The 21,282-nt window shown below is 35.3% G+C and overlaps 1 protein-coding gene across 1 annotated transcript; it reads left to right on the top strand.

Moving 5' to 3' along the window:
• The first annotated feature begins 4,151 nt into the window (after positions 1–4,151).
• Positions 4,152–20,291, top strand: LOC132547945 (protein MFI-like). Its single transcript, XM_060211757.1, has 12 exons — positions 4,152–4,298; positions 4,561–4,649; positions 5,135–5,240; positions 5,445–5,548; positions 7,156–7,357; positions 8,006–8,152; positions 9,141–9,297; positions 10,950–11,083; positions 11,383–11,447; positions 11,771–11,941; positions 12,417–12,472; positions 19,388–20,291. Exons 1-12 carry the CDS (start codon positions 4,215–4,217, stop codon positions 19,528–19,530), a joined length of 1,458 nt encoding a protein of 485 aa, XP_060067740.1. The 5' UTR covers positions 4,152–4,214; the 3' UTR covers positions 19,531–20,291.
• The last annotated feature ends 991 nt before the right edge of the window (positions 20,292–21,282 follow it).

Below are 21,282 nucleotides of genomic sequence, written 5' to 3'. Positions count from 1 at the left end.
CTTTTCTTTAATCTTGATAAACTGAAGGATCTAGGGTAGGTTTCTTTAATTAATTGTGTTCTTATTAGATGGACTATAACAGAATTGAACAGGGATGGTAAAGTAACCTATAGTTTGTGAAACATTGTGTTATTACTACCTGGCAAGTTGTGCCAAAGATTTTAAAAAACTTAAACCATAATCAGCAATGTTTTAAGCCCATCATCTGATGATGGAAGGCTGATGGAGTAACTGTTTGGCTGTTGTCCAACTGTCTTCAAATAGTCCATATCTGGGTATTATCCCCAGCTAAATATGGTTTGCACTGGATATTTAACACGGCCCTGTTTGTTCGTCCATTGGAGAGGATTGTGCTCTAGATGAGCCTTTTGCTATTGGTATAATTTCATTTCCAATATTTTTTTGTTATCATAGAAACAATGGAAATAAAAAAAAAATCATTGTTTACAAGATTTCTGGGCTGCACCTCAAAAACAAATCAACTCATCTCAACAAAATTCTTTTTTGTCTGCGAGTGATTTTAGGGGTGATTTTGCTACTTGCAAGATTTCAATTTTTTATGCATTTTTATTTTTTGCCACAAAAACAAAATATCAATGACAACAGTTGTCTTGTTTGCAAGCATTTTGGTGTCTTGAAAACAGTGTGATCTCTTAACAGCTATACAGCAAGTGATAATGCCATGCAGAGTTATTAGCTCCATATTCCTACATTTGTTTATAAAATATTTGTTGGTCTTATCAAAGGAGGGATGTCTATTTGGTCCATCTGCAGTCATGCAGTGATAACCATAATTTTTGGAAGGAGGTGCTTTTAGGTCTGCTGCATAAAGAACACTATTCAAAAGCATCAGATTTTGTGGGAGCTCACAGAAAATGTGAGAATTAAAGTGGGTTCTGAAATGAAAATTTTCGTTTTTAGCAGTGCAAATTGTTGTTTTTGTATTTTCTGCTACCAGGTTCTAGTATAGGGTTAAGAATAATACAGCCCAAGCCTGGTCATTTATGAATGGCCTTCATTGAAAGAAAATTAAAATGTGGGATTTTTTTTAAAGATGTAAAGTCCATTTGACCAGTTGTAAAAAAAACTTGACATTAAAAAATTATCACCACAAATCAATTGATCTATACTTCGAAAATCACTGACCCAGCTGACCTTACACAGCTTGGTACGTCTTGGTAGAATGTGGTATCAACAAAAATATTAGAAGTATGTGCAATTTTAAAAACAAAACTGGATAAACTCTGGGCAACCAAGAAAAGTGTGCAGGTACAGAACATAGAGTGATCTGTAACCATTAACATCAATGTATGTCTATGAGCCTGGTTTAGAGGATAGCCATCATATAGCAGTAATAGATGGAAACGCTGACCTAATCTAGTAAAATCACTCGTTGGATTGCATGTGATTGAATTTAGTCAGTATTCAATTGTTTGGAATTGATGCCTCCATTTCTCCTTCGTGGGCCTCAATCTCTTTTCAAGATATTTTTTTTTAATTTCATATTCCCAAATTTTTATTTTGATTATCATTTCTTTCATTTTAGAAATTAATTACTAAGTGATTTTTATATGAATGTTTTAAAAATGATCTTGCCACTTATATATGGATACTAATATTTCGATCATCCAGTGACAGTATATATATTTTTCCGCTTTTCTCTTAAATAATCGGCTGTTTCGGGATAAATAGAAAATATGGAACAGTTCTGAAATAAAAAGTATTACCAAGAACCATAACTCTTAAGCAATTGCGCGTCTAACACTATCGACTACTCGCCTTGACATCTAGGTTTGTGATGCGCATGTCCGTATCGTTGTCCGCCATGTTGTTGAAATTAGCAACCAGCTGCATTCGGTGATAGATTCATTGAGATGGGGTTAAAAAGTAATTAAACCTCGGTTATGTCGACACCTTGACGATAAAATGGACGAGAAAGAAGCAGACGACATTTTGCTTGGTACTGACTTAGATGGTAAGTTGAATCATATGTCAGATATTAAAACAAAAATGTAAACAGACGAGTTTTGTCCTTGCTCAGCTTTCAGTAAGTAAGCTAAATCGTAGATAATCTGTTGTACGGTAGGAAGTTCGAAGACAAATTTTAGTTACAATACTGATCGTTGTTGTTTTCACAACTATACAGAAAACGCGGGGTTGAATATGTACTTTCATTCCATTCCAATTTAGTTTATTGTATAAACATACAAGTGGATAATATAAAACGTTTAGATTTTGTAAATCGTTCCATCAGTGGTAGAAAGTTAATGTCATAAGTTTACATACAATAATTTAATTATGATATATCCATGCATGAGTATAAAATGAGTCAAGCAGTGTTTGGAAAGAGCGAAGCTTAAATTTTGTCAAAATGACATTCTGTTGATGAACTATCAGGGAAAATAAAACTCAGAAATCAGTTGGTTAACCGGTTAGTACTTCAAGAAATGAAGATAATTTGGGTTAAGACAGTTATGACAATGGCCTTTTGTGTGTGCTTGTTTATATGTTGTGATGTCACGACATTGCTTGATATTATGTTGGGTAATTTGAGGAATAATAATAATTCAGTGCATGCCAATATACCTTTATCAAAAATATTGAGAGAAAAAATTAGAAAGTAAGTCAAACCAATCCATAAAAGCAAAAATGTTTTCATAGTAATTTTTATGAACATTATCTTCAGATGGTGCAGAGCACCAATGCTCCATGCCTTTCTTTGTTGTTTCAAATCTAATTGTGTAGAAAAAATGCCTTGACCTGATAATGGTAAAGAGCTTGCTCAGGTGCCTCTCATGCCTAAAGAGCTTTATTCTGATTAAACTGACAAACATTCATTCATACATACTCTTAATCCTTCATTTATATTTGTGACATACTCAAATTTACTGTCTCATAACTTTGCTTCAATATAGATTAAACAGAGCTACAGCAACCATCTGCAATAATGAATTCACATTCACAATACTGAATTATTGTAAGCATTATAGCACATAGATACAAGTGCAATCATAGTTTTAATATTTAAAAGATGTTTAATTTACCATAATGGCAATTCAAGATCAAACATATAGCACAGTCATGTTTATTATAGTAAATAAAGGCTTGATAAACATACCTAAGTAAGTTACTCAATAATCATAATCTATTAGAGGCAACAATAAACTTATCAACATTGGAATGGTCTGATATCTTTACTGATGGTAAACACTACACCCACTTGTTTTGCCATTTATCTTCAATTTGTTAAGATGGATCAATATCTCTACCTCTTTTTATATGTACAATGTAGAAGATGACTGTTTCTTAACTCCACCAAGTCAAAATTATGTTGTGCTGAGATCCCAATTTGCAGCAACAGGAAAAAGAGTGAAGTATCCTGCAGTGCCTTTTGGGACTCGGATATTTGAGTCTTGGACTCATGATTTTCCTTTTGGACTCAAATTTTTAGGATCTACCTTGATTACTACCAAGTATATCTTGGTATGTCTCTTAGTAATGAAACTCATAATATGTGGAAATGGTCTTCTGGTCTTGCTTTGAAAAATACTACAAAAGTCACTGATCCAGCATAAAAGCTAGATAATTTATGTGTACTAGTATTTAGTGAGAAGGGTTCAGAATCCTTTAGACCAACTGGTATTCTATACCACTGTGGACTACTCTTCAGCAGGGAAGGTGCTAAACTGTAGTATGTTAGTGATTAATTATCAACAGGAGCCTACAGAATGAGTAGTCTGTTGTACCAAAGCATTTCCTTTATTTTGTTAAGAAGTTGTTTATAGCAGACTATTGAACTAATAGCCTCAAGGTTTGTAGATAACTCTGTAATAGATAGGGTGGATTAGTTTACCTACTACAATATGAAACATAATAGCTCTGGTTATACAGAGTTGCTGTAGAGAAACATCACTGAGGGTTAGGAAATACCTACCATAATGTTATTGACACTAAATATAACACGCTATATAAAGTGGTTTACTAGAATTAAACACTACTTTTTCTTAATAGAACATTATCTGCATGTATATAGATATTGTAATGAAGACAGTTTTCAAAGTACTGCTATCAAGGAAAAATACAATGAGATTAAATCCACTGAGTGGTTAAATAAATTTCCTCAGTGCTAATCTGATTGTCTGAGATAGCTGATATTTTCTTTATTTTTGACACCATGTAGAAAAAAATTGTCTCTGTCTCTGTAAATAAAAATAATGATTTGGAAATATTATTTCATTGCAGAGGGTCCATATACCAGGGATTTGCGTTTGGCAGCATTACCTAAAGCAGCAAGACAGGTAAACAGTGGAATTACTGTGTGCTTTGGCAATTAAATGTTTGATAAAATTTTCTTAAATTTTTTTTTTCATAAAGTTATATTCATGTTACATATATAACATAGCACCTGGGAGAATGATAATCTTTGTCTAATTGTCCTTATCATTAGTGTTCCATATCTTTATTTATAGTGAGGCATACAAATAACAAGGTCATAGTTATTGACGTCACTGTTATTGATGTTACAGGTGTTTCACTTGCTACATTATGTGTTTTCTATAGTCCCTTATTAGGTATGACCGTGATAGTGATGATGCTAAAGGAGCGGCTGCCATAGAAATACAGAGATACTGGAGGGGCTACCGTGGAAGGTAAGTTCTTACAGTTTTGTGTGATTTATTGTCCGGTCAACAGTGAGGGTCATTTTAAGGTGGGGCAACCTTGTAGTTACTATGAATAACCTCACTGACTGACCATTCCATTTCTTCTTAGGAAAAACAAACGACCACTAACAAGGACCATCAAACCATACACCTCTGATCTTCACCTGAGGTTGCATGGGGTAATGCTTCATAGAATGATAATGATTGTTGCAGAAGAGATATTTCACTGATAAATAATGTACAATTTTGTGTTTTTGTGTCTGGACATTGCAAAACAGTAGGCTACAGTGTCGAGATTATAATTAAGCATTTATCTTTGATAGGTAGGCAGCAGCATACAGCAGCCAATCATATTAAGGTTCTGTATTTTGTCCTCTTGGAGAAAAGTGGCAATATTGGCTGTAATTTATATAACTTCAGCTGTATTTCTAGAAGGAACAAATAATAAAGAGGTTTACTTTTTCTGTATACAGATGTAACCTACATCAAACCTTGAACCCTAAGGTCAGTAAGACTGCTGTGTACAGTGGCAGTATGCACCACACCACCAGGGAAGAAGAAGACTTTTTGGAAGGGGAGGTAAATTAACCAGATCACATCAGGCAGAGCTCTGCCTTTAAAGTTTACAGGACCATTTTTAGCCTGTAAATTTCTAAATTATATTATGAGATATCCAAACAAAACCTTAAAAAGGCATTTTTGGCTCCAAAATTTAGAAATAGTAATTGCTCATTTTTATGGGAAGAATAGTAATTTCTGGATAAACAACACCTTTATTCATAGGGAGAGGGTGAGGGTCCTCCAAGTACAGAGAAGATCCGAGGATTTTATGAGAGCTACCTGCTAGAAATGGAGGAGAAAGGAACAAGTTCTTCAGAACTTCAGAAGTATGTATATTACTCTTAGTTTATAAGGACATTGAACAGGAGTTGCTAGGTTTGGTATTATAAATGGTATCAGTTAACAGTTAGGCAGTATTTGGTATTGTAGGGTTGGTAACAGTTAGGCAGTATTATGATTGATTGGTATTGTAGGTTTGGTAACAGTTAGGCAGTATTATCTGTATTATGATTGGTATTGTAGGGTTGGTAATAGTTAGGCAGTATTATCTGTAATATGATTGGTATTGTAGGGTTGGTAAGAGTTAGGCAGTATTATCCGTATTATGATTGGTATTGTAGGGTTGGTAAGAGTTAGGCAGTATTATCTGTATTATCTGTATTATGATTGGTATTGTAGGGTTGGTAACAGTTAGGCAGTATTATCTGTATTATGATTGGTATTGTAGGGTTGGTAACAGTTAGGCAGTATTATCTGTATTATGATTGGTATTGTAGGGTTGGTAACAGTTAGGCAGTATTATCTGTATTATGATTGGTATTGTAGGGTTGGTAAGAGTTAGGCAGTATTATCCGTATTATGATTGGTATTGTAGGGTTGGTAAGAGTTAGGCAGTATTATCTGTATTATGATTGGTATTGTAGGGTTGGTAAGAGTTAGGCAGTATTATCTGTATTATGATTGGTATTGTAGGGTTGGTAAGAGTTAGGCAGTATTATCTGTATTATGATTGGTATTGTAGGGTTGGTAAGAGTTAGGCAGTATTATCTGTATTATGATTGGTATTGTAGGGTTGGTAACAGTTAGGCAGTATTATCTGTATTATGATTGGTATTGTAGGGTTGGTAATGTTTAAGCAGCAGTATTTGTATTACCATTATATAATAATAATAAACTTTATGATTGGTATTGTAGGGTAAGAGTTAGGCAGTATTATCCGTATTATGATTGTATTGCGATTGGTACTATTATGATTGGTATTGTAGGGTTGGTAAGAGTTAGGCAGTATTATCAGTTGGTAACAATTATTATGATTGGTATTGTAGGGTTGGTAACAGTTAGGCAGTATTATCCGTATTATGATTGGTATTGTAGGGTTGGTAAGAGTTAGGCTTGATTGGTATTGTAGACACTGGAAGTTCATGCTGTTGCTTTTAAAAAAAATGCTCACAATTGCTATTTCTGCAAAAACACAATTAGTATTGTGCCTTTGGTAAAAGTTAAACATTGATCACAATGTTCTTGGCACTGGAAGTTCATGCTGTTGCTTTAAAAAAAATTCATTTTATTTACAAATGCTCACAACTGCTATTTCTAAAAAAAACAATTTAAGGAAATGTTGCCAATAGTTCATATATTTGACCTCATGGCATCAAATGTTCAACTGAAGTTTAAGATGATTTCTTTAAATGTTGCTTTGTCAAAATAGATTTTAGCACTTTCCTTTTACTCTGTGTGAAAGTCAGATTCTACTAAAGAAACAATTAATTATAGATCAGGATGTTAACTTGTCAGTGAAAAAGTGAAAAATAGAAAATACTATTCTGTAGTATTACATTATGTACTCCTTGATAGTATATCTGAACTAATCCGCATACCTTTGGAATACTATATCCTACCAGTACGATGAACTCTGTTGACTGACAACTTACAGATTTGAACAGTTCTGTGCCAACTTCATCCAGGAATGGTGGCTAGCACAGCGCCAGAAGAATATGGAGATGAAGGCCCCCAGTCCACCACAGATTACAGCTGTCACACAATCCCTCCCGCCCCCACCACCCAAACGTAAGAGGGAGTTCTTGACTGAAAGGCAGGCAGCAGTTATCATACAGAAAGCTTGGAGACGACATATAGTAAGTATTGTCTTTGGTGCATCGGTGAGAGACAATATATAGTAAATGTTTGTTCTTAAAGAAGAATTTGTGGTGCATCAAATACATACAGCAACCCAGAAAAATATTGTTTTCATTTTGATTTATTGGTGTTGGTTACATTTTGTATTTATCTCAACTTCCTATGTCTATATATTACAAATATTAGCTAGTTATATGTCCAGGTCTATTTCCATTGGGCTCAGGATATAGATCTGTCTCAGGAAACCAGAGCCTTGCTATATACCTCAATCCCATACCTTATAGTACTGTAGGGTAATCGATTGGATCATGTGGACCAATCGTGTGAACAATAGAAGTTGGATGATTGTTGTAAATCAAATGAATATCATATATATTTTTAACTGAATGTTACTCCTTTGATTCAGTGATCAATCTACAATTTATTTTCACGAATCCATTTCAACTTATTACTGAAAGAATGGGTCCCTCAATGTAAAATCTAAGTATTTTTTAGAAATTCTATGGGTCCTATCAAAATTCTATGATCACAAGACTTGCATGTAGATTTATCACTGTTGATGTCACATTATTTGTTTATGTAAAGATATAAAATTTACCAGTAAAATTTGTAGCTGCAGTGTGTATGATCTAAGTATCTTTCTGTAGGATATACAGGTATATCAGTACTATAGGGATCTCATCAACTTCAAGTCACGAGGTAACCCCAGCCTCATGTTGCGGTGTATCAACCCAAATGAATCCAAGTACCTGGATGCAGCCTCTGGAGTCCATGTTAAGTTCAGACTGGCAGGGGTAAGTACTCTTCACAGTCACTGAACAATACATGTAAACACTGTGTGCACTAACAGTTGTGCACTGAGGGGATACAATATTAGACAGTGAGGATATACGAGTATGTACTGTGTGGATACAAGATCATATGCTGTGGGGAAATGGTATTATGTACTGTTTGGATAGAATTTATGTAATGTGGGTAAAAAGTGTTATGTACAGAAAGGATACAGTATTATGTACTGTGGGTTTACAATTTTATTTACTGTGGGGATATAGTATTGTTTTTACTCTGATGATACAGTATTATGTACTGTGGGGATATAGTATTGTTTTTACTCTGATGATACAGTATTATGTACTCTGTATAGAGTTTTATGTACTGTAGGGATATAGTATTGTTTTTACTCTGATGATACAGTATTATGTACTATGTGTATAGAGTTTTATGTACTGTAGGGATATAGTATTGTTTTTACTCTGATGATACAGTATTATGTACTATGTGTATAGAGTTTTATGTACTGTAGGGATATAGTATTGTTTTTACTCTGATGATACAGTATTATGTACTATGTGTATAGAGTTTTATGTACTGAATGGAAAATGAATTATATACTGTGATGATATAGTAATGTATACTGCCAGGATAATGTATTATAGACTGTCGAGATATTATTTGCAGTAGGGAAACACTATTGCATACTGTGGCGATACATTACTATGAACTAGGGAGATACAGTGTTGTGTACTTTGGTGATTCAGTATTATGAACTGTGGGGATAGAGTATTGTGCACTTTGGGAATATATTTGTATGTACAGTAGAGGTTCAGAACGATGTACTGTGGCTATACAGTATAGTGGCAATATGGTTTATTTAACTTTATGGAGCAATCTGTCAGAAGCTTTAACATTGTTTTAATTGATGAAACAAGTTGTGACATGACCTTTCTTCAGATTTACCAGTACTAACTTTTTTACTTATCTGATCATTGTCTGATTTAACAGGAGAGATTCCCACCCAACATTTACTACAAAATCTTCACACACAGACCTATCCAGGATATGTGTGCCAACAGCCCAAAAGACTACACTTGTGCTAACGTCAAACTAAAGATGGCTAAAGATGTCCACAGCAATGTCCGCACGGGTCCTAAACCAGATGGTCAGTCCTGTTTATTTGGTAGTCCACAGTACTGTTTAGGAATAATGAATCTACCTGGTTCTAAGATCATGAAACAGTCTTAGACTCCAGTGTTAGTTAAGTCAGTCATGTATATCAAGTTATTTTTTTTGTGATGTTATTTGTAAACATAAAACAATGTCTGACTTTAGATTGTTTCGTGAATCAGAAGCCTGGATATCATTGTTATAAAATATATTCCATATGTACAAAAGTTATCTATATGGTGTATCAATAAATCTGGTGAAGTAGGATCATGCTGGACAGTATCAAAACAAGACTTTTCACTAGCGATGTCATTTCCATAGAAATTGTTGTTCACAAATTTCATCTGAATATGTATTCAAATATTTCAATATTTGTTTTCATGTCAAATCTGTATGGTTCGCAACTTTCACTTTAAGAAGATAGTTGTTACACACTAAGCATACTGTACTGTACTAGTGACATTTTAAAGAATGGTACCTATAGTGACTTGATGTTTTCAATATGTTGAACACAACATATAACTAGTCATATTGAAAATGTTAGTTGTAAGATCTAGGACCAATTTTCTGTGCCTATGAACTAAGCTTAAAAGAATGTGAAAAATAGCATGAAAACGTGTCTCAGGATATGTTAAGATGTGAAGACACAAATATTTCCCTTAACGTTTCAATTCTCCCAAACAAAAAAAAGAATTTTATTGAAACATATACCCAGGTAAATGACAGTATAAATATTGTGATAGTACTTCACAGCATAAATTAACTATTCAAGTAAATATGAAAATAAGGCTAAATCCATATCTGGTACAATGTATATTGTGTCCTGTGCTACAAGTAGTAGGCCTAGAACATCGTGAATTCAAACGATATGTGGAACAAAAACTAATATTGAAATGATTATTCTTACAACATGTCAACATGTTCATCACTGTTGATGAAGTTCCCATCATCTACGTAGCAATTAAAAATATGTACAGGAAGATAACAACAGATGTTTATATAACTTATATTTTGTAATTACTTCCCTTTAACATCCATCAGAAGTGACCTAATTAAATGCTGATTTAAGTGATTAACAGTATTCTAAGACTGTCCTTGATGACAATATTAAAGATGCAGCTTTGATCTATGTTACCTGGATAGTGGTGACTTCAAGCCCTCTGGTGATAGGCTAATTAGTGTCATGATGAATTCTACAGGTGTACAACTTTCAACAATAATAATACCATGATCATTTAGCTGACATTGTTCTATCCAGACTGAAAATTGGACAATTCGCTGACAGAGAACAGATTAATTTCAGTGATCTTGAAAACATTGATATCTCACAATAGTGAAAACGAATATTTGAATATCATTTTTCTTTTTGAATACCACCATACAGAATGAAGATTTCAATATTTGTTGACATGCCCACATAATATCAGGACATACTAAGGAAAAATGGATATACATGTACTATTATTTCATACATATGTGTTGTATAGTGTGGTGTTTGTAATATTCATGGTTATTAAAGACAGCGTGTAATTAAATACCCAGCAAATATAGAATCACAAGTTGAGAAAGTTGGTTTAGATGATAGCCCTGCTAATTAACAATCGTATGATTTATTGGTTTTTGTATTACTTTAATTCTTGTGAACAGAAAAGACAGGCTGGTACCAGCGGTCAGAGAATAATGGCTGGAGGCTTGTGTCTGACCGTCTCATACACCACATCATGGCAGACCCTATCACATGGGAGTCGTCCAATAAAAAATACAGTTTTAACCATGACAAGGTCAGTCTCTTGTAACTTTCTTTAGTATCATTCAGTGTTTGTAAAAACCATAATAAGATGTTGACTTTATCAGCTTAAGCTGGTTTAGTTCCTTAGTTGTTTTATTGCATGATGGTTGTTGTCACATTTAAATAAATTCTTAACCTATTTTTTTTTTTTTTTTAAACTGTCTCAGGGCTCTTTGTCTATGAAAACATTCTATTCATGAAATGAGATTAGGATATAAATTGTTATGGCCTGTCTAACTATATATATACCGATGTAATGATTCTAACTGACTTACGTGTATTGATTTACAGCTCCAAAGAAAACAAGATGTAGCCAAAAGGAAGAAGATAAAGAAGATTGACTGGATGAAGAAAATGTAATGCATGTTTATAATTATGGTGCACTACAGAGAAATATTTATCAGTACAATGTTTGGATATATTTGGTTGCTCCTGTAAATGATATTAAGAGAACTGAAGTTGTGAAAAATTGTTTATAAATGATAAATATCAGTACACATTTAACTCTGAAAAATGTGTGTAGAGAAAATCCCATTATATTGAATAAAGCATTGAATTCTGTAGGTTATTGTAAACAAACAACTTGCAAATAACTAATTCTTTAGGAAGCCAGGAGAATAAATAACAAATAATTTAAATCACTCATTCATTACCATACATTGTAAACACAACATTGTAGGTACAGAGAGGGGATGCTGAAGGCCAAGTCCGATGACCAGGAGACTGTGACATTAATAGAGGGTGCTGCAGCAGGAATGGTGGCAACAGTCGATCAGATGGGTCCAGATGCTTTGGAGGACTGGGAAGTGGATGAACTCCTTGATTGGACAACTAGCCTCAACTTTGATGAGTGAGTCATAACTACACTTATCAAAAGGGGCTATTTTAAAATTGAATATGTCAAGAAGGAAGGTGGAGGGTTTGAGATTACTTTCCCCTGCCTCTCATTACTTGTATAGAAAAGAAGGAATAGAAGCCGAGTGATTTACAATTTAGGTTTATATAAATTCTTAAAAATCTGATACTCTAAATGTATGTCCTGTAGTGTAAAACTTATCATGATGACACTAATGACAATTTAATAAAGTTGATTATATAGATATAAGTGTGGATGTGTGAATTTGTCCTTGCACTAACGTACCAAAAAGTGATATTGTGCTAAAATGTTCCTTAGAATTAAATTAAGTACATTTACAGTATTTAGGAAGTTTTACTGGTATAAGAGATATATTTGAAATATTGTTATGTTCTGAACAGGTATGGTAATGACATTCAAATGTTCAATATCAAATTTGGAAATATGTGAAAACTTCTTTGTTTTACAGGTACATGTCTAATTGGAAGGAAGTGGCAACAAGTGCTTATTCAGAGAAACACGTTGGTAAGTACAAAGTATTTACAAATTATACAACTATAGCTTTATATTATAGTAAGGGTAAATTATCTCTATAAATTGGCTGGATAAAGGTTAGGACTATGGAATATAGAGAATATTTAGTTTTATATATAGTGTTTGAGTATGATATGGCTGGGTAAGGGTTAGGTCTAAGGAAAATAGAGAATATTTAGTTTTATATATAGTGTTTGAGTGTGGTATGGCTGGGTAAGGGTTAAGTCTAAGGAAAAAAGAGAAAATTTAGTTTTATATATAGTGTTTGAGTATGATATGGCTGGGTAAGGGTTAAGTCTAAGGGATAAAAAATACATTTTTGATGTAGTTTTTGAGTATGATGTAACTGTTTACCTGTTATTTCACATTTTAATTCATTCAGATAGTGAGACGTTTCAGAATATACACATGTACTTGATGCTGTTCTAAAATTATCTGATGTATGAAAATTTATTTAATTACGGGGCCGAGGTACCTCTCCGTCTAGATTTTGACCTTTCTTTCGATCACTTTGGATTTTTCTTAGTTTCCTGGGAATCAAAATTTAGCATCACTGATGAGTTCTAGAAGGATGAAAGAGCTGTATGATGCAGTTTAATTCATTGTTAGGTTATAAAAACGTACTTTTCACTTGTGTCTTTTGTGCAATCTTTCTACTAAAACTGAGATACTACTGACGTCAGTGAACATTATATCATCCTACACTGATTATTTGATGTTTTAGATAACAACAGAAGATCAATGGGTTAGTTATTACAGCATTGATGTTGTATAGTTGTTGTTGTCATCACTGATCGGAGAAAAGTTTTTCTCTCATGTTAAATGTCCAGCACTTGTAAAATGTTATCAGTCATCATCGGTGTTTACCAGGTGTACCTAATACTTAGTTATAAACCACATGTCTTGTTCTATATTGATCACATGGTGTTTTCTCACAGTGAAGAAATTTCATAATGCCCACAGAGTGTTTTATATACAGCAGGGAAGGTTCACATGGTGCGCACAGTGTTTTATATACAGCAGGGAAGGTTCACATGGTGCGCACAGTGTTTTATGTACAGCAGGAAAGGTTCACATGGTGCGTAGTGTTTTATATACAGCAGGGAAGGTTCACATGGTGCTCACAGAGTGTTTTATATACAGCAGGAAAGGTTCACATGGTGTGCACAGTGTTTTATATACAGCAGGGCAGGTTCATATGGTGCGCACAGTGTTTTATATACAGCAGGGAAGGTTCACATGGTGCGTACAGCGTTTTATATACAGCAGGGAAGGTTCACATGGTGCGTACAGCGTTTTATATACAGCAGGGAAGGTTCACATGGTGTGCACAGTGTTTTATATACAGCAGGGAAGGTTCACATGGTGCTCACAGAGTGTTTTATATACAGCAGGGAAGGTTCACATGGTGCGTACAGTGTTTTATATACAGCAGGGAAGGTTCACATGGTGCTCACAGAGTGTTTTATATACAGCAGGGAAGGTTCACATGGTGCGTACAGCGTTTTATATACAGCAGGGAAGGTTCACATGGTGCGTACAGCGTTTTATATACAGCAGGGAAGGTTCACATGGTGCGTACAGCGTTTTATATACAGCAGGGAAGGTTCACATGGTGTGCACAGTGTTTTATATACAGCAGGGAAGGTTCACATGGTGCGTTCAGCGTTTTATATACAGCAGGGAAGGTTCACATGGTGCGTACAGCGTTTTATATACAGCAGGGAAGGTTCACATGGTGCGCACAGTGTTTTATATACAGCAGGGAAGGTTCACATGGTGCGCACAGTGTTTTATATACAGCAGGGAAGGTTCACATGGTGCGTACAGTGTTTTATATACAGCAGGAAAGGTTCACATGGTGCGCACAGTGTTTTATATACAGCAGGAAAGGTTCACATGGTGCGCACAGTGTTTTATATACAGCAGGGAAGGTTCACATGGTGCGTACAGCGTTTTATATACAGCAGGGAAGGTTCACATGGTGCGTACAGCATTTTATATACAGCAGGGAAGGTTCACATGGTGTGCACAGTGTTTTATATACAGCAGGGAAGGTTCACATGGTGCTCACAGAGTGTTTTATATACAGCAGGGAAGGTTCACATGGTGCGTACAGTGTTTTATATACAGCAGGGAAGGTTCACATGGTGCGTACAGCGTTTTATATACAGCAGGGAAGGTTCACATGGTGCGTACAGCGTTTTATATACAGCAGGGAAGGTTCACATGGTGCGTACAGCGTTTTATATACAGCAGGGAAGGTTCACATGGTGTGCACAGTGTTTTATATACAGCAGGGAAGGTTCACATGGTGTGCACAGTGTTTTATATACAGCAGGGAAGGTTCACATGGTGCTCACAGAGTGTTTTATATACAGCAGGGAAGGTTCACATGGTGCGTACAGTGTTTTATATACAGCAGGGAAGGTTCACATGGTGCGCACAGTGTTTTATATACAGCAGGGAAGGTTCACATGGTGCGCACAGTGTTTTATGTACAGCAGGAAAGGTTCACATGGTGCGTAGTGTTTTATATACAGCAGGGAAGGTTCACATGGTGCGTACAGCATTTTATATACAGCAGGGAAGGTTCACATGGTGTGCACAGTGTTTTATATACAGCAGGGAAGGTTCACATGGTGCTCACAGAGTGTTTTATATACAGCAGGGAAGGTTCACATGGTGCGTACAGTGTTTTATATACAGCAGGGAAGGTTCACATGGTGCGTACAGCGTTTTATATACAGCAGGGAAGGTTCACATGGTGCGTACAGCGTTTTATATACAGCAGGGAAGGTTCACATGGTGCGTACAGCGTTTTATATACAGCAGGGAAGGTTCACATGGTGTGCACAGTGTTTTATATACAGCAGGGAAGGTTCACATGGTGTGCACAGTGTTTTATATACAGCAGGGAAGGTTCACATGGTGCTCACAGAGTGTTTTATATACAGCAGGGAAGGTTCACATGGTGCTTACAGTGTTTTATATACAGCAGGGAAGGTTCACATGGTGCGCACAGTGTTTTATATACAGCAGGGAAGGTTCACATGGTGCGCAGTGTTTTATATACAGCAGGGAAGGTTCACATGGTGCGTAGTGTTTTATATACAGCAGGAAAGGTTCACATGGTGCGCACAGTGTTTTATATACAGCAGTGAAGGTTCACATGGTGCGTACAGCATTTTATATACAGCAGGGAAGGTTCACATGGTGTGCACAGTGTTTTATATACAGCAGGGAAGGTTCACATGGTGCACACAATGTTTTATATACAGCAGGAAAGGTTCACATGGTGCACACAGTGTTTTATATACAGCAGGGAAGGTTCACATGGTGCGTACAGCGTTTTCACACAGTAGATATGGTACATTTTACTCACGTAGTGCTTCCAGGCAGCAGAGAATGTTCATGGTGCACACATAGTGTCTTTTTACACAGCAGAGAAGTTTCATGGTGCTTGTGTAAATGTTTCCAGGTAGCAGGGAAGGTTCATAGTGCACACATAGTGTCTTTTTACACAGCAGAGAGGTTTCATGGTGCTTGTGTAAATGTTTCCAGGTAGCAGGGAAGGTTCATAGTGCACACATAGTGTCTTTTTACACAGCAGAGAGGTTTCATGGTGCTTGTGTAAATGTTTCCAGATAGCATTGAAGGTTCATAGTGCACACATAGTGTCTCTTTACACAGCAGAGAAGTTTCATGGTGCTTGTGTAAATGTTTCCAGGTAGCAGGGAAGGTTCATAGTGCACACATAGTGTCTTTTTACACAGCAGAGAGGTTTCATGGTGCTTGTGTAAATGTTTCCAGGTAGCAGGGAAGGTTCATAGTGCACACATAGTGTCTTTTTACACAGCAGAGAAGTTTCATGGTGCTTGTGTAAATGTTTCCAGGTAACAGGGAAGTTTCAGGGTGCTCACAATTTTTTTGCACACAGGAAAGGCATATGGTGCACACAAGTTTCATATACAACAAAGAAGGCACTGGTGTTTACGTATTGTTTTCACTCAACATTGAAGGTACATGGTGTTCACATGGTTTTTTCTCAACAGTCTAAAGTACTTGGTGCATACATCATGTTTTATATACAGCAAGGAAATAAACAAAGTGCTCAAAAGATATCTCCCATACAAACATCAGCAGGGTAATACATGATAGTCAGTAATAGTGCTACAATATTCATTGTGTATAACTTATATATCATATTCATGTCTTTTGACTGTTTACAGGAACGCTATTGCAAATTTTTAATCATTTATTTTAGTATTAGTAGACCCACAATAGCTTATTGTTCTGTTTTTGTTTGTTAAATTTAACCCACTGATAGTGTACAAGTGATTAATGGTGATATCCTATATCTCTACTTTATAAACAAGAGAAAATCAAGTACCAATGAGGTAGACTGTTTCATTTTCAGATAAAGTGAAGAAAGAGTCCACACTTCCAGTGAAGAGTAATTTTTTCTGATTTATGCACCTTCATCAAACGTTTTACTGACACATCTTACTGCAAAAACTTTGTACACACAATCCAGCCCAGGTCATCTTTTGACTTCCATTTTGAAAATGACTTATGTTGAAGAAACAATCAGTTGTGTCAGTAATGCTGAGATAAGGTAGAGCTAGTTATATTTAGATTGGTATGATCTAGATTGGCATGCAGCGATGTGCTTGTTTGTTCATAATAATGGTTTTAATTTGTTGACTGACATCATTGCAATTGAACGTTTTGACTGCTACAAAGCATGTGTAAATCAACTTTACTGAATGTGACATATTTTACTGAAGTCATATTGTTGGCTAGTCATGTATAAAGTAGCGTGCCAGTATGCAGGTTTTTTGAGAGATTAAACTTCATTCTAACCATGTGGCAACATATCAAGCTGGTTCAATTCCAGTGTTATATCTGTGTGAATGTTTCTATAGTTTTGTGCTAAGGGAACTGTATATATTGGTGTGAATGTTTCTATAGTTTTGTGCGAGGAGAACTGTATATATTGGTGTGAATGTTTCTATAGTTTTGTGCTAGGGGAACTGTATATGTTGGTGTGAATGTTTCTATAGTTTTGTGCCAGGAGAACTGTATATGTTGGTGTGAATGTTTCTATAGTTTTGTGCCAGGAGAACTGTATATGTTGGTGTGAATGTTTCTATAGTTTTGTGTGAGGAGAACTGTATATGTTGGTGTGAATGTTTCTATAGTTTTGTGCCAGGAGAACTGTATATGTTGGTGTGAATATTTCTATAGTTTTGTGCCAGGAGAACTGTATATGTTGGTGTGAATGTTTCTATAGTTTTGTGTGAGGAGAACTGTATATATTGGTGTGAATGTTTCTACAGTTTTGTGCTAGGGGAACTGTATATATTGGTGTGAATGTTTCTATAGTTTTGTGCGAGGAGAACTGTATATATTGGTGTGAATGTTTCTATAGTTTTGTGCGAGGAGAACTGTATATATTGGTGTGAATGTTTCTATAGTTTTGTGCCAGGAGAACTGTATATATTGGTGTGAATGTTTCTATAGTTTTGTGCGAGGAGAACTGTATATGTTGGTGCGAATGTTTCTATAGTTTTGTGCCAGGAGAACTGTATATGTTGGTGTGAATGTTTCTATAGTTTTGTGCGAGGAGAACTGTATATGTTGGTGTAAATGTTTCTATAGTTTTGTGCCAGGAGAACTGTATATATTGGTGTGAATGTTTCTATAGTTTTGTGCAAGGAGAACTGTATATATTGGTGTGAATGTTTCTATAGTTTTGTGCGAGGAGAACTGTATATATTGGTGCGAATGTTTCTATAGTTTTGTGTGAGGAGAACTGTATATATTGGTGTGAATGTTTCTATAGTTTTGTGCGAGGAGAACTGTATATATTGGTGTGAATGTTTCTATAGTTTTGTGCTAGGGAGACTGTATATATTGGTGTGAATGTTTCTATAGTTTTGTGCGAGGAGAACTGTATATATTGGTGTGAATGTTTCTATAGTTTTGTGTGAGGAGAACTGTATATATTGGTGTGAATGTTTCTATAGTTTTGTGCGGGGGGAACTTTATATATTGCTGTGAATGTTTCTATATTTTGTGTGAGGAGAACTGTATATATTGGTGTGAATGTTTCTATAGTTTTGTGCGGGGGGAACTTTATATATTGGTGTGAATGTTTCTATAGTTTTGTGCGAGGGGAACTGTATATATTGGTGTGAATGTTTCTATATTTTTGTGCGAGGAGAACTGTATATATTGGTGCGAATGTTTCTATAGTTTTGTGTGAGGAGAACTGTATATATTGGTGTGAATGTTTCTATAGTTTTGTGCGGGGGGAACTTTATATATTGGTGTGAATGTTTCTATATTTTGTGTGAGGAGAACTGTATATATTGGTGTAAAAGTTTCTATAGTTTTGTGCGAGGAGAACTGTATATATTGGTGTAAATGTTTCTATAGTTTTGTGCTAGGGGAACTGTATATATTGGTGTGAATGTTTCTATAGTTTTGTGTGAGGAGAACTGTATATATTGGTGTGAATGTTTCTATAGTTTTGTGCCAGGGGAACTTTATATATTGGTGTGAATGTTTCTATTGTTTTGTGTGAGGAGAACTGTATATATTGGTGTGGATATGTCTATAGTTTTGTGCTAGGAGAACTTTATGCTAAGTGAACAGTATGTATCAGTATGAAAACTTTAAGTGAAATGTTTGAGTTATTTTTCCTTTTGATCACACTAATCATGTTTTATTGGCTCCCTGTGGAGTAACATATTTTACTTAAACTTTTGAGAAATTGTTTGTGACAAATGACTCAAGGCTTTTAAACATCTGGTTGTTCTAAGATATGTTGGTTTGTTTATATCTACAGACAAATGGTATTGAAATGATATTTGACTAAGACACACTTGGTTGTTACAGAGGACAGACTTAACCTATTCACCAGTGGCCTGGATCCTTATGAGTTCTCCCTGTCCACTGGTCCATCCCGGTTCCAGTCCACACAACAATCTCATAACACTCCGACCTCTAGCATGTCAGGTGCTCGTGTCCAGGCGTTATAGGGCATGCTGCCATACCTTACACAAGAAGGAAAACACGAACAGTCACCTAGAGGTCACAATGGTGTCAAGGTCATTTGGAGGTGATAAGGAACTTAAGAGGATGGACACTGGTTCGTCTCCATTGTTACAGATATCTTCGTGGTGACTCCTGTGGATGTTATTGGAGATTGGTAACTAGTCCAGGACACACAGTCAGAATCATTTAAAACAATCTTCCATTGTCTCTGTTTTGTTACAGATTTTATATCTGACAGCAGTTGATTTGTTAACACAAATCTCTTGTCCTGATTCTATTTTTATCGATGTTACATAGCCAACTCTTTATAAAAATAAGCTGATTTACTCCTAAACAAGTTTACAAATGATAATATATATTGACTTTGTGAGAAATGTCATTTCAGTGCCTTTAAATCAAGCCTTTGGTTCTGTATTGGACAGACAAAATTTGTATACAAGATAGCTTATAATCTATAGAGCTACTCTAGTTCTGGAACTAGGAAGCATTCCTATAGAAAGTAGGTCAGTTTGATCACCTCAGTAACAAAGTATGGTCATTTTAATTCTATACCGACAATTTTTGAGGGCAATACAACATTATTTATTTTTAAGTCAATCATGTGATCAATTTGAAACTTTGTGATAACTTCGGAGAAACTTTTCATGTTTGTAAGTGTATTGCTAAATGTATCTCTCAGTATTTTCATACCACATGTGTTACATGTGATGTCATTGTTTTTGTTCATTTAATTTATTCATGAGATGTGTGTGTAAAGCTTTTGTATAAAACACAAAACTTGAGAAATTAAAGGTATATATACATGTGTCTTGTTTCAGAATGTTTATACTTATTTCAAACATATGAATGATAAACACTATAGTAATGATGAAATAAATGTCAGCCCTGAGATTCATTGATCTCGAAAACATGCAGGTAAAAGGTTCTATCATTTAAATGATCCAGAGAAATCTTACATTTCCAATAGCATTAGATTTTTCTGTCTTATTCAATCTGTTTGGTACCTTTCCATAGCATATGGCATTCAGTGATGTTGTAGTCAAAATGATGTCATTACGACGTATACCTATGCTAGCTAAAAAGGGGGAAAAAATTGAGAAATGAAAATAGTTTATAAAGGTGTCATTCAATTTTCAAACAATAGGTTTGAGAAAAATATCTTTAACCTGTATACCGGTATGTTTGAGATCAATTCATCTTGCTTGAGGACTGACATTCTGAAATATCTATTTCTTGGCTTCACATTAGATTTTTTTACCGTATGTCAGTCCAAGCTTCGAAACGGGTAATTGAATACATACAAATCTTAATTCTGCTCTATCAATACAATTTTACCATTTCTGAAGAATATGGATGAAATATCACACAATTTGACCATTACGACCTTGCCCTTTCATGGCCACTAGGGAGCCAGGACTATATAATCTAGTTAATAAGCTCACCTGGCCCAAAGGATATCAAAAACTGCTACAAGTCATGAATGACAGAATGGATTTTGACCAAATTTGGTCAGAAGCATCCTTGGGAGATAAAGAATCAAGTTTGTACAAACAGTGATTCTTGGCCCCAAGGGGCCAAAATGCCTTGGTTGGAATGATTGCTTTTTTTTCGAAATTTGGTCTTAAGCATCTTTGAGTGAAGGAAAATCAATTTTGTATAAATGGTGGGTCTCTGTCCCATGGGACAGGGTGGGCAGGGCCCAATAAGGGAAATAGAGCAAACTTTTTACAACCCTT

The sequence above is a fragment of the Ylistrum balloti genome, unplaced genomic scaffold, assembly GCF_031769215.1.
Source record: "Ylistrum balloti isolate Yb309-2 unplaced genomic scaffold, AGI_CSIRO_Ybal_v1 Utg369990, whole genome shotgun sequence".
Classification (NCBI taxonomy): Eukaryota; Metazoa; Mollusca; class Bivalvia; order Pectinida; family Pectinidae; genus Ylistrum; species Ylistrum balloti.
The sequence above is the reverse complement of the archived record's forward strand: the minus strand, read 5'-3'. Positions and strand labels throughout refer to the sequence as shown.

Bases quoted from the DNA above. Each gene is read 5' to 3' on its own strand.
- LOC132547945 (XM_060211757.1), top strand. From the start codon at position 4,215: ATGATTTGGAAATATTATTTCATTGCAGAGGGTCCATATACCAGGGAT. The intron at 5,549-7,155 runs GTATGTATATTA...GACAACTTACAG, and splicing joins AGTTCTTCAGAACTTCAGAA to ATTTGAACAGTTCTGTGCCA. The intron at 11,448-11,770 runs GTAATGCATGTT...ACAACATTGTAG, and splicing joins ATTGACTGGATGAAGAAAAT to GTACAGAGAGGGGATGCTGA.